This window comes from Podarcis cretensis, assembly GCF_951804945.1.
Source record: "Podarcis cretensis genome assembly, chromosome: 9".
NCBI classification, from domain to species: Eukaryota; Metazoa; Chordata; class Lepidosauria; order Squamata; family Lacertidae; genus Podarcis; species Podarcis cretensis.
Window position 1 is genome coordinate 77,392,451 of NC_137178.1, and position 14,716 is coordinate 77,407,166.

Sequence of the window (14,716 nt, forward strand, 5' to 3'; positions counted from 1 at the left end):
CACAGGTGAAAGCAGATGAAATGATTCATAGAAGCAGTAAAAGCAACAGAAAAACTCAACCAGGCTTGCTTCTTGGTAGATCCGAAATAAAGAGGACGTTTTAAAATGCCACTGAGAAAGAAACAGGGGCCATGATTAAACACCCCTCAATTTTATACTTATTTTTCCATTTCAGATCTACCAGCTACTTCAGGCTTTTTCTTCAGTTCATGTCACGCTTTAGCTTTAGCTTTTGATTTTTTATTTTTCCATAATCTGTCACCACATCTTTTCCGATTTGCTTCCCTTTCAGCTATTAATGTTACGAATTTTTCTAAAGTGTAATGTTTCTCTTCATTTAATTTCAAAATTTCCATCATTTTATTCTGCTTTCCAAACTGTTATCTTGTGCATCTAGTTTACTTTTTTCTTTCCTGCCATTTCTTCAAATGCCCCCTGCCCAACGTTTAACCCTCAGAGCATTCTAATATTTTTCTTTAACTGCAGTCCTCTGCATATTTACTTAGGATGATGTCCCACTGATTTTAATTTAGCCAAGCGTAGGTTTGCATTGTAAGTTTCCTAAATCTTCAAAAGCTTTAAATTCTAAATGTTTCTGTATGAACTGTACAAAATAGTTTAAGAAGGTAAGAAGAGCTTGCTGGATTGGGCCAATGGGTCATCTAGTCCAGCATCCTGTTCTCACAGTGGCCACCAGATGCCTGTGAGAAGCCTGCAAGCAGCACCTGAGCCCCTGAGCCCTCTCCTCCTGGGCTTTCCAGCAACTAATATTCAGAAGCATTAATGCCTCTGACGATGAGGCAGGGCATAGCCATCCTGGCTGGTAGTGATTGATCTCCTCCACAAACTGGTCTAATTACTCTTTTAAAGGTATCTAGGTTGGTGGCCATCTCTGCCTCCTGGGGGTTCCATAGTTTAACTATGCACTGTGTGAATAAGTACTGTCTTTTATCTGTACTGAATCTTCAGTTTCATTGGATGTCCCTGGGTTCTCATGAGGGAGAACTTTTCTCTATCCATGTTCTCCATGCCACGCACAATTTTATAAACATCTATAATGTCACCTCTTACTTGACTTTTCTCTAAACTAAAATGTCCCAAATGCTGCACCCTTTCTTCATCCCCTTAATCATTTTGGTTGCCCTTTCCTACACCTTACCCAGCTCGGCACTATCCTTTTTGAGGTGAGGTGACCCCAACTGTACACAGTATTCAAAATGCTGTCATACCACACATTTGTATAATGGCATTATATCAACAGTCTTATTTATTAGGTTGATTAGTGTCTAATTTGGGTTTGGGGAACCTTTGGCTCTCCAGATGTTACTGAACTACAACTTCCATCATCCTCTGCCAATGGCCATGCAACCGGTGGGGGGGGGGAGAGTTCCCAACACCTGATCTAAATAATTCATAGTTATTCAGTTTTTATTTTTCCCAGTTCCGCTAATACAGTTAATTAATTCCATTAATTTAGCTGCTGCTCTCCAATACAGCGGACCCTCGGGTTACGTTACCTTCGGGTAATGTAACTTTCGGGTTGCAAACATGGCAAACCCAGAAATGTCTCCTTCCGGGTTTCACCGCATGCGCATGTGCAGAAGTGCTCTGTTGCGCCATGCGTGTGCGCAGGAGCGGCGCCTCTTCTTACAAAGTTTTCAGGGTTGCGCATGGACCCCCGGAACGAATTAAATTCATACCCAGAGGGTCCACTGTAACAGCAAATTTCCAAATAGAAAGCTACCAGTAATTCATTAGTTCATACATAATACATAGAAACAATTTATCATCTGTTTTCTTTTGGTTCATTTAAAAAATAGATGAATAATTGAAATCTAAAGAATATTTGTAATTGAAGAAAATTATAATTTATTCTACAGGGTTAAACACAAATAAGTGCATGCGCGCGCACACACACACACAACACATTATCACATCAACAAAAGATTAAAGCCCAAATAAAAAGAAGGAAAAAGTGGTCTGCAACTCATACACAAAAATAAGTGAACTATTTTCTTACCTTCACAGAATGTGAAATTCAAAGCAAGGAGATAAAAACTAATAGTCCCAGTCAATGGAGCCACTTTGCAGAGATCAACATATTTTTTCAATATTCTTAACAATGAATGGTATCCAAGGTCCCTATAATGGTATCCAGTTCAAAGCCCAAAACTCTTGCAAAGGGCCCTTTTGTGCCTTCTCCTTCTCAACTTCCCACTTCTCTGCAGCCGCCTGGTAGACTTCATAGTCCCATTCTTTATGGGGAACAACAACACCAAAGACATATGTTCTTTGTATGAATTTTTTGGTGAAGCCCCCTGGTCACAAATTATTTTCTTTCAACATTAATTCAAATAGCATAGCAGACGGTTTCAACTGCTAGCAGGATTTAAATTATAGTAAAGTGGTCCATCATCAGTGCTTTAGGGAGTGATCTGCTGGTGTTCTAAACCTGACAGGCATGGTGCTGTCGTGCTGAAACCTGACTCTGTTGGATGTTTGGTAAAAACTTTTTTTTTTTTTAAAAAAAAGTATTGTTAATGCATTTGTCAAATTAGTCCAGGCATCGTTTTAGACTAGACATTCTGTGGAAGAGCTTATTTTTGACCAACTGAAGGAACTGTCAGTGGAGAAAAATCAGCGTAGTGTTTGTTGTAAAACAAATGAAACTAGTTTGTATGAAAATATTGCTGCAGTTGCTGGCATGAAATTTACAAAAGGAAAGCTCTTCAGATATCTTGCACAGGTTGTATTTTTTATATTTCATTGTTTATAGTTCAGGATTTTTTTGCCATATTTGTAGTAACTCTAGGAAGTCTGTTTCTAATCACTTACGCCTTTCCATTTTAAATAGGTCTTCCTGTGTTTTCAAAAAATTGCTGCTGACCTCCTTGACGTCAAATTAAACAAAGCGGAAATAGAGCTATCACAGGTGATGTTTCTGAGCATATTGCTTTGACTAGCCGATGTGCATTTTCTTTTAAATGTGTGAATTAATGATATATCTTACTCTGAGGTATGGCAGTTTTGTTTCTTTGCTTTTCTGGACAAACTCTTAACACTCTTCCGCTCATAAATTGTTTTCTTAAACCTTCCTCTGAACATGGTGTCAAAGCTTTAGAGTTCAACACCATTGTTTTCTTGCATATCCAGAGATACCCATAACTCTCCAATTTTTTCTCATTACCCAGAGAGCTACTTAAGGCGCATTATGGAGTTCTCACAGAATTTTTTTCTTAAGCTGCAGTTAAAGTTTTTGTAAGGCTACCTCACATACTGGGGAGCAGGATGAGGTTGTAAGTAGAGTGTTGAGCCCAAACATTTGCATTTCCTTAGTAGAATAGTATCCTGGCCCTGTTTAAAAATTGTAAACCAGTAAGTTGATGATGTGACATTAAGATTTGTGCAGCATAAGAGATCTCCTTGCTCCCCCATGGCATCCCTTGACATTTGGATAGATTTAGGACTCAGTTCTGCACTTTATTTATTTAGTAATTCTCTACATCATTTCTATACCATCGTTCATCCAGTTTGTATTTCAGAGCAGTATATGACATAAAACAATGATGAAACCGTGGAGGTGTTATGTTTTTTGTTTTTGCTAGTGAATATATATTGTTGTTAACATGCACTTAAATAAAATAATGAATCTCCCAGACTAACAACATTTGGTATACAATGAAATAGACTTGTCTATCAAATCTGCCAGTCCGAGAATCTGATAAGTTACAGAACCTGGACCTTTGGAAGACATATTAGTTCAGATCTGGAGATGGGTATACAAGTGTACCAAAAGGGTAATGTTATTTCTTTGTTAATTGAGCTGAAATTCTTTTAAAAGTCCAAATTGTTTTAATCTAATGCCATGTAGTGGCTTAAACATAGGTCACTAGCCTAGATATTGTAAACAGCATAGGATTTAACCCAGCTTTTTGAGCAACAATTGATTGCTCAGTGAGTCTTAGAATTCTCTCTCAACTGCAGCAGGAAGCATGCTGCATAGAAATTAAGTCCTGTGAGGTCAGATAACACTGTTTAAGTGCAGATAACATTGCTCTTTTGTTAACATCTTCATGAAATTGAATTCTTCTCATAATACTGTGAGTCCTGGAGTCTAGTGAATCATAACTCTTGTCTACCTGATTAGATAATATGATGATGATCAGTCAGAAGTCAGGCAGAGCACATAATTAGATCATAAATTCAGAACCTTTGTCACCTGTATCTGTTACCATTTCTTATTTAGAGAGAAGTTATCTTTAAAAAAGAAATATTTATGCAATTAGGTAATCTATACTTTTAAAATATGTAAAAATATGCTTGGGCTGCAGTCCTAAATATAGTTATTCTTAACGGTCTTATTGAAATTTCTGGAACAGCTGTGAAAAAAAGCCAGCTTACAAAAAAATTAAGAAAACAAGTAACTCAGGGAAACGTTGTGATTTCTCTGAGAAAAGAGAAATTATTTTATTTATTTAGACATATTTTAAACCCACTGTTCATCACAAAACAATCCTAGGTCACGGGTACAATAAAACAAATAATTTAAGCCACATAAGCAACAGCCATAAAACATAAAACCAAATCAATGCAACATAAGCCAGCATAACAACCGACTCAGAACCAAAAGAGCTCAAAACTCTTGGTACTGGGACGGGAGGAAGACATTCCCTAGGAAAAGCACCATTACAGAGAAGGTCCTGTTGAAGAGAAAATGGTGTGATTCTGAAAAGGTTATTCTAGGAGAAATCTATTTTATGTTTCCTTTTTGAATATTGTTTTGTTATTAAATACAGTAAGCCCACAATTTATGCAGGGGTCACGTTCTGGGGATTGTGTATAGTCAAAATTGTGTATAGTCAAAACACATTGAGTTCAATGGTGGGTAGGATTGCCCAAATGCCCACCTGTTTCCCTCCCCCCCCCCCTTTTTGCTAGGCTTATAAAGCTGAATGCACTCAAGTTAAATGCATGTAAATTGCAGGCTTACTATACTTACAAGATCTTTTCAAAATTATGTTATACTAAATACTATTGAAATCTATTATCTGCAGCAAGGAATATACAAAACATTGCAGTATGTAGGTGAAAACTCCATGGCTGCATGAAATCCAATCACCTCTTAGGCAGAGGCTCATTTTCTGACTTTTTTTGTTTTGTTACAATATATATGTATGTATGTATCTCACTTCTGAAATTTAAAACAATTTCCAAGTATTGCTTGGACACAAAACACTTGTTTGTGACCTATGGGAGGAATTCACAGTCATGCTATTATATTCATTTTTCAGTGCAAGCATTTTTGCATTCGCCAGACACCCCCCCCCCCCGAGACAATTTGCAGGCGGGGAGGGGGCTTAGGGGAGCAGGGGAAGCTCCACTGCACTAATGGGGCTCATTGCTCTGGCTTCCACACACATGCCATTCAGCTGAATCTGGCCCCATGTACAGAAAGGGCTGCAGGTAGAAATGGGGGGCGGGGGGAGAAGCTAATCCTCACATTTCCCCTCCTCTTAATTTTCTGATCCCTCTCCACTCAATAAACTTTTCTTACCTCTGCTGAGATTAAACTTCATTGATTGCTTTGATGGGCTTGGGCTTTGTGAGTCAAGCTTTTCCTTTAGACAGATCTGCATGAAGACTTTGCAATGCATGTTTTGCAGCCCCAATGCACGTTCTTGTACTCATGCATGGACACTCAAAGGTGCAAGTGCTGTGATGATTCCAGGCATTCCTGGTGCTCCATGTTGGAGGATGGGGATCAGCTCAGGACTGTCGTTGGTGAGGTCTTCCCAATAAACGTTTTGCTCTGAAAGGAGTGTGCGGGGAGAGATATTGCTTCAGAGACTCTTCCCAACAGCACACAAAGCTGGCAAGTGGGTGCACTGATCATGCTGCATGGTGTCTGGAATGCGATGGCTTTTGTTTGTTGCTGCTGTTCATTTGTGTCGGTCTTGTCTTCCTTTCTAATAGTTTATCTGTGTCTCTCTGTTTTTTCACTCGCCTCCTTGTTCTGTCTACTGCTTGACATGTGGCTGCAGCATGTTGTCAGGGCAGAACTAGTGAAGTATCCTGAAGAAGATAATCAACAGCAGAGCACTGCCAGCTGTCAGAGTAAAGTCTGTTCAGTGCAATAGTTCAGGTAGTGTAGTAGAAAGACAGTGTTTTAACAAATGTTACTATTTCATTTGCTTGAAATACTAACCTTGATATTGTGTTTCCTTCTGATTTGTGTATTTGCAATAGCTAATATTTTGGCTCCCAAACGAGAGAATATTAGGTGCACTAAGCCCCAAGGAATTCACCTTCTGATTTCAATTGGATTTGGGTGGGACAAACTTTGCGACCAACAGTTGCAACCTCCTATAGCAACTATAGCAACCTCTTATAACCTCTGTGCTAGATTGGAAACTGCTTTTTGCCCGAGTTTCAGGGACGACTTTACAGGTGACGTAGGGGATCACTTTTGGAAGGAGAAGCTCAAAAGGGGAAATGCACGAATGGGACTAAAGCAGTCACAGATACTGTTGTCCACTATCAAGTCTTAGGAAAAAAGAAAAATTATAATAATGGTGGAATTATGTACTGTATTCTCCTTTTTTAAAAAAGGAGAAGAAGAAGGCGGATTTTAACACATGCAGTTAATATTTTTGCCCTGTACAAAACATGTCACCCCCACCCACCTGCTTTCATATTCCTTATTAAAAATATCTGGAATTACTTGCAAGAAGGCAAATGCTATAGAGATAAGGGAGTGTGTGAGACAACTGAGTCACCATTCCCTTCCCAACTGAATCATGCATTTTTGACTAGCTGGGGGTGAGTGTGGCTGAGGATGTGCACCTGAAAGCATATATGCACATAGAGCTAGCTTGGGATGAAAGTTTTGCCATGTGGCACTGATTGCTGATGAAGCTGCCAGCATCACCTGAGCCATGGGAACTCCTTCAGAGTGAGATATACACCCTAAGTGACATCATTCTCTCCTAATTTTACAGGGCTTTTGTTTTCAGTGTTTTTTTTGTTTTTGACTATTTTTAATTCTCTTGTGTGTAAATTGTCTTGAGATGGTGTTTTAGAATGTGATTAATGAATCAGTAATAGCAGTAATAGTGATAATTATAGGCTTGGTTTATTGCAGCTTCAAAACAGAACTCTGAAGAGTGTGTTTGTGTGTCTGTCTGTCTGTCTGTGTGTAAATCACTTTTAAGGGGAATCCCACACAGCTGAAAAAAAATCCTTTTTCGGTGTCTAAATTCAAACTTTACAAAATTTCAGGTCAGGACTAGTAAATATATCGCTGCAGAGTAAGTGACAGAAAAACGTTACAAGCTAGAGCCCTTTCCCCCCTCATTTGGAACAAAGGAACCAGTATTTAGAACTGGAATCAGTACTTGCTTATCATAACCCTTTAATATTTATAAAAAATACTTAAATATGCACTACGTGTTATACCAAAACATGAATGATTTCTGAGAACAGCAGACCACAGCATACCTTTTCTCTTTCTTGTTCTTTTTAAATGTTCCATATTTCATAGTCCAGTCATTAACATGTGAAATGTTTTACTAGCACTTTGGAACAGTGTTTCCTTCGGATTCGCTTGCTATAACCTCTTCTGTTTTTCTTTTCTCTCTCTCCTCCCCACAGAGTGTAGTGAAGGCGGATATTGTAAACTATAGCCAGGAGCCCATGACAAGAACAGTTAACTCTCCTAGAAGCTCAATGTGTACAATTCAGTGAACTTTTTTTGTATTGATCTCCTTTGGCAGCCATACTACCTTTGCAAAGACGTTGCCCGGAATGTTGTTTTAACAGGGAACATTTCTGTAGAGCGTTTAGAAGTTTCAAGAACTTACTACCCTTTTGTGTGTTGAAAAGCAGCAGGCAGTGTTTTTGGCTAGTCAAGATTCAAATGTTGGGACCACACACTTTGAAAAATTATGAGATATATATATATATATCTATATATATCTATAATCTTGTGAATTATATTTCAATAAAGGAATACAACTATGTATACAGACGCCCTTTACATATATTGTCACTTTGTGGGACAGGGAAATTAAAAATGTATAAATGATACAGGATAATCAGTGATGCTTGAAATACAGCTGTGGAGTTGAAAATAAATCTCTGCTTATAGACATGATTGTTTCTCATTTTGTCTTTTCGTTTGTTAGAAGCAGAGCGGGAGAGATCCCTCATTTTACCATTGTGAGCAACACATTGTCATGTCATTTAGAATAATCCATATTCATTGCTACATCGCAAGGTGTTTCAGGTCTTCTTCAAACCAGATGGGGCCCTTGTGCTTTTGTTAGTACACCAGATGGTCAAAAGGATCCTTCTTCTTCTGAGGACTGAATCAGTTTTTAAGATTTTAGACTAACAATTTTTGTGATTGCACCATAATTTACCCAGAGGACGAGAACATTTCTTTATAAAACCAATCTGGATTCCAGCTTAACATGCCACTCGGATATATAAGTAGTTTCCCCCCCGTACCAATACTTAAACCATTCAAAGTATTTCATATAAACTGCTTCCCAAATTGGAATTTTCCTTAAATAGGAGATAGTAAAAGTAAAGTTTCCATTCCTATCTTCTGCTTTTAGCTCCCTGTAGAATGCAGCCTTTTCAGCCCATGTGGGTTTCCTACCCAACTTCACTCAGTTTGACACTGATTGGATTTTAAAATGGGTGTTTCCAGCTGGTCAGTTGGTTTTGTTTGTCTTGTACATGCATTTTCTAGGGGTGGAAAGTGTCGTGAGAAGTGTTGAAATAAACTGTTGACTCAAAACTATTTGGTTTCAACGACTTGCCAGAACCCAAAATCCTAAGGAGTTACCAACTTAGGTTTGAATTCTACATCTTGGTTGAAATGGGTGAAGACTTACCACATTTAAAGCTCTGGATTCTTAATTGGCTTTGGCTTTATTTGTGGCATGGAATCCTGGTATTGTATTAAGAGAGGCTAAAGTTAGCATGCCTACTAGTGAAGAGAAGCGTTATTCATTTTTGTCCTTGTAGAGTTGGGCTTTTAAAAATCATTGGATGCCTGTGTTCTTGGATTTAACAATGGGTGTAAACTAAGTTGTGTCGAGAGTGGAATACCAGATGAAGTAAAACGTATATAAGTCTTCCTTTGTATTGTCTGGATCAGAGCCCTGACACGGAGTATAAACATGAGCTCTGTCATCTCCGTGGGATTTTGAGAGGTATTTGATCTCCATGTAGGAAAAAATGAAGTGAGATTTCTGGATATATTCTTGTGTTTGTCAAAGATGAGGCAATGTTTTAAGATACTTAATGGAAACATTCAAGGGAAATGTTGATTGCCCCCAAGCCAACCCATTTGCTTTTCTCTCTGTCTTTCTCCCTTTCAGTCTCTCTATTGGCTTGAGAAAAAGAGCAGAGTGTGAACCAACATTAGCAAAATGGGTTACAGTTGTCACTTAGCAGTGATTTCCATCAATAGGTGACAAAGGGGCAGATAAAATTTCTTGCTAGATTCACAAACGTTAATTTCAGCTCCATTTATGAGCACTATGGCCGGTATTCAACTAAGGACTTGCGCAGGGGGGACCCCCCTCTCCTTCCCCCATGTGTGCCCCATACTGTCCCCAAATCAGCTCAAGGAAGGAGAAGGGGGAAATGTTCTGTTGCACAAGGAGACAGAATGTTCACCATAGTGTTACGTTAATGACAACCCTATGCCTTTAATGTATGAAAACAGATTTGCCTGCATATCTTGTTTGTAAAATTTATGGGGAAGCCTTTTAATCAACGGCAGAACTCATATTTTTGCACATAGAAGGTACAAAGGATCTCCTTTTAAAGGGATTTGGGGTACTGCAGCTGGGACAGTCCTACGCCAGTTAGAATAGACAGGATTGGCCTATATAGCTGTGTGGTCTCAGCGCATGGTAACTTCATCTGTGGGGAGGTACAGGAGCTGGGGTAGTGTTTCCACACCGTACATGAGATTTAAAAGAACAAAGACAGCAACCAGATAAAGCCTTTGGTGCTGTGGGTGGGCTGTGCAGCATGTTGCCTGCCAGTGAAGCCAAACAAAGTGGGAAGAAGCTCATCAGCCTCAAATCTTGCAATAACTGGGAAAACCTGGCCACTGGGAGACTTCCTCAATATTACACAACGTCTAGGAAGCTTTCCAGAAATTTCCCAGATACCTAGACCTGACTGACTTGGCAGTCTGCTTTCATCTTGAAGGGAGGTAGAGGTAGACAGATGGTGCTGCCCCTCTCTGGCAAACCAATGATGCCCTAACCTGGCAGGTCTTTTATTGTTTCCCCAAAATAGGTTAAACATGTCCCACGCCAGCTAGTTGAGTGAGCTTTTTAGTGGTGGAACTGTATATGCAACACCTGTTTGTGTGCAGTGCTCCTACAACAAGGGATGCATACTCTAGCCCAATAGTTGGCTTGCAGTAGATAGGACCTGCACACAGCCCTTATTCTACCAAGGAGTCGTCTTGGGAAGTAGAATTCCATTCTCACACAGAGATGGAGCAGCCCAGCAGAAACTTTGCCTAGCCGTCTGGGACCAATAAGATAATGGACAAGGTCTGTATGACATCAGGAAATGGTTCCCGTACCAAGTTTCCAAAACCAAGTAATTTAAGTAGGATCCAACTAGGTTCCATGATACTTACTGGTATCTGGTACCAACCCATGCTATTAAGTCAGGTTATGAAAACTTATCTCCCAGTATGATTGGTTAGTTACATCACTGGAGGAAGGGAATGGAGACCCTCCTTTTGTTGGTTTTGCAATCAAAATCACAAATGCATGATTGCCACACAGTCTTATGAGGGACTGACACTCATATAGAGTTCCTGAATCAACATGAGACCACTTCCTAAATGCTTTGGTGAGAATTTCTAACAAAGGAGATAATCTTATGTGCTTACTTCCTGCCTGAGTGCTCCCTCTTTCTTTCAAGCCCAGCACTGTGAGCAGATGAATATTCATGGGCTCTGCTGAGAGCCCAGACTCTATTTTGGAAACTAATTTTGTGTTTTGTAACTAAGACACATTTTTCACCTGCATATTACTTGATGCACTTGCTGCCCACACTGAAGTGGAAGTAAACCTTTTTTTTTTTTTTACTAAAGCATATGCTTCATTCTTAGCAACAGAGACAAAGAGGGGAAAGGTCAGCATATCACAAATAAACAGGAATAAAATGTGTAGTTGCCTGATTCCTAGCTTCCAATAACACAGCCTGTTTACATTAATATTTCTCCCACACATGTGGGACAGGAGGTTTAAATTTAAATTTACAGATTTCATCCTCAATCCATCTCCATCACTTTTTCCTTAGGTTATAACCAGGGCTTTTTCTTTCAGCAAGAACTTGTCAGAACTGAGTTCCGGCGCCTCTCGGGGAGGTGCCATTGCCATTATAAGGGAGGTGTTCATGGTGAGTTCCTGCACCTCATTTTCTGGAAAAATATCACTGGCTGTAACTTTACATGTTAGACTAGCAAGCTTTTGCATTCATGTTCCTCTTAATGCTTGTGTTTCAGCCATTTGATGCTCAGAGGTCTTGAACACCTCCAGATTAACCACACAACCTCTTCACTAGATTAAAAAGAAAATACTCCACTGGCTGCATCGATACATCTTTGTGAATTGCCGTCAGATTAATGTTATTCATCTAATAATTTATTACACGAATGGTGTGGGTTTTAAACAACCAACTCTCCTTTGGTACCCATATTGATAAATTTCTTGATACTGAAATATCAAAGACTGTAGATGTACATGTTCCTCATCACAGTAAGACAGAAGAAAATGAAGCTATTAGTCTGATCAGTATTTGATTATGGTTTTGGAGAAAACCACAGCTATGCCATCTAAGTTTGCCTTTGCCAGCAGGGGATGTTGAATGGCAAAGAAATCAAATAGAAAAGAAGAAAAGATTTATTGCCATATAATTCATGTGCTGAATCTGCATTTTGCAGGTCGTATTCTGTCTTTATGCTTTGAAATTGTTTACAATGGTAAAGACTCCCATTTTCAGAGCTGAAGCAAAGCCTCACTAAAATGAAAGGGTTACCACCAAGACTTTGCTCGTTAACTGAAATGGAGCAGATCATTATTTTGCTTCCATCTTGAGATGACTCTGGCCTTACAGCTAGTTAGTTAATTCATCTTTGGGGAAGCACAATTTAAGTTACAAAAACATGTCTATTTAGACAGCTCACAAAACATACAATGCTTGGCAAAGCATTGGAAAGTAATTCTCAAAACAAACAGATTTCCCAGCACCACCCAGCATCATATTCATAACTCTTAGTACATTTCTTCCCTGGCATTATAAAAGAAGCAGCAGAAGAAAATGGCTGTGGTGTTTAAGATTTGTAGTGTTTAAGGTTCAAGTTGGTATCTACACTGCACACGTCCATTATTTAAGTGCATATACTAATAGTGAACTCATGTGCTGATGCACGCTGTCTGTGCGGCCAAAATGAGGCTATTGAGAAAAACGAGGGAGGTATCAGCAGGGCACCCCAAGTTTTGGAAGGGGGGGGCTCTTTAGAAGAAAATTTAATGGGGCCAATAAATCTGAAGCACTCCAATGAGAGCTACATGTCTGTTGAAGGAGGCAAGGGGAAAATAAGGAGGAGGGAAAATGAAACAATATGGCTGGCTGGGATAGAAATGTTTTAAATAAAATACATATGAGCCTTAGCAGTTTGTTAATTGCCATCCATATACAGTGTGCTTCAGACTTTTCATGCTGCTCTTGCCATGTGAAAAATTCTGATTCAGTGTACAATAGTTGCACTGGGATTAGCAGGAAATGGATGGATGATCCATTAAGGGTCCGTGCCATTATAAAAAGCTACAGTGTGACCATTTATGTAGTACTCTTCTGGCTGTCCTATCTCAAAATGGATTCTGCAGAACTGGCACAGTTTCTGAAAGCTTTGAAAACATAATTAGCTGATTTGAACTCAGAAATATGAATTTGCATTTGCTTCTCTCCTACAAAATTCTGCCCATACTGTAATCTTTGCAAAGGAACATGCTCAGGTCTGTTGCCAACTGTATAATTTAAGCTAGGTTGCCCAATGAAGATGCTTCTGCCATTAGTTCCAACCAGCACATCAAATGATGGGAATCTACTATGTAGAAAATGGCCTAGAATTTGTATGTGTGTGTGTGCTTTAAGAATGTGTCCCATTTTCATTTTCATACAATAGCAGTGCTAGTTGCTGTTCAGTATTGTGTGTCCTGCCAACCTAGCAGTTCGAAAGCACGTCAAAGTGCAAGGAGATAAATAGGTACCGCACTGGCAGGAAGGTAAACGGCATTTCCATGCGCTGCTCTGGTTCGCCAGAAGCAGCTTAGTCATGCTGGTCACATGACCTGGAAGCTGTACACCGGCTCCCTCGGCCAGTAAAGCGAGATGAGTGCTGCAACCCCAGAGTCATCCATGACTGGACCTAATGGTCAGGGGGCCCTTTACCTTTACCTTACTGTGTGTCCAGTTTTATTGTTTAACTTTTGCTTCTAGGCTTATTAAGCATGGCAGTCATTCTTTTTCTCTGCAAGGTCGTTGACTGCTAAGCATGTAGATAGACCTGAGATGAGGGCTGGAATTGGAATAGCAATTGTTGGTCCACAAAAGAACATTCCTCCGCGGATTTCCAGTAGGAAGGACCCTCTCCCAGCTGTGTCAGTTTTCTGGTGGTACCTCACCACCAAAAGGAATTCAGGAGAAGGAGATGGAGATGGACAGCCAGAGTTGAAGCAATACAGAAAGTGAACAGAACTGATAAAATCTGAAAGACAGGAAATGAAATGCCATTTAGGAGAGACGGTTAAAAGGCCCATAGAGAGAAAGTGATTGTCAAAGCAGTGGCGGTGCATAAGTTCATGCTACCTGGGGCAGGTGTGCAGAGCACGCCCCCAAGAGGGAAGGGGCAAGGAGGGTGGGAAGCCCATTGCAGCTCACCCTAAAAAGCACACCTGGGGTGTGCGCATCGCAGGATTGACCCGGGAATGGAGTTGTGGATGGTAGCATTGGGCACAAGGAAGCTGCCTGTCTCTGCAGTTCCCTCATGCGCCAAAACCAGGCTCCAATGAGGGAGCCTGTTGTGTGGGTGCCTGGTTGCACCCTCTTAGAAAAATGCGCCCGGGGCCACAGCCCCCTTCAGCCCCCTCCCCCGCCCCTGGCTCAAAGCTATTTTGCTAATTTTAACAAATTCTGAGTTTTGATGTTGCTCATTGCTTGCAGGGTTTTGTATACCAGTCAGATAATCAGTGTGCTTCATTTTTCCAGCATCTTTCCCCCCACAAGTACAATGAAAAACAAGCAGGGTTGCAGGGAGGAACATGGCTATTTGGCATGAGTTTATCTCCAGTGGATTCATTGGGCCCCTAACTGATACTGGAGCTGAAACTGCTCAGGTTTTTTGGCGAACATTTTAGCAGTGGGTGCGCGTGCGTGACGGAGAAAACGTCTGATCTCTGTGAACTGAGTTGGATGGGCAGGATAGAATTGTCAGCAGCATCATAGCGGAGGCAGGAGTTGACCAAGAATTGTGCTTGGGACAGGGAGTCACAGCTGATAGATGAAACCAAGATTCTGCCAAGTAACTCTGGAACATATCGGAGCCAGAAAGACTCTTCTCCTCTGCTCAGGCAGAGCTTCATAAGTGACGTGGATGAAACCGGTGTAA

At 40.2% G+C, this 14,716-nt stretch overlaps 1 protein-coding gene across 2 annotated transcripts in view; it reads left to right on the plus strand.

The window, feature by feature from the left end:
* The window catches only part of RAB28 (RAB28, member RAS oncogene family), a 59,787-nt gene extending 51,638 nt beyond the window's left edge, over positions 1-8,149 (plus strand). The window contains exons 6-8 of one of the 2 annotated variants that reach the window (XM_079991755.1): positions 2,855-2,932; positions 6,042-6,142; positions 7,651-8,149. In XM_079991755.1, coding sequence (XP_079847881.1) covers positions 2,855-2,932; positions 6,042-6,137 — 174 coding nt within the window. In that variant the 3' untranslated portion in view covers positions 6,138-6,142; positions 7,651-8,149. The remainder of the gene's footprint in view (positions 1-2,854; positions 2,933-6,041; positions 6,143-7,650) is intronic. The other variant, XM_079991756.1, reaches the window with a different exon arrangement.
* Positions 8,150-14,716: the final 6,567 nt, after the last annotated feature.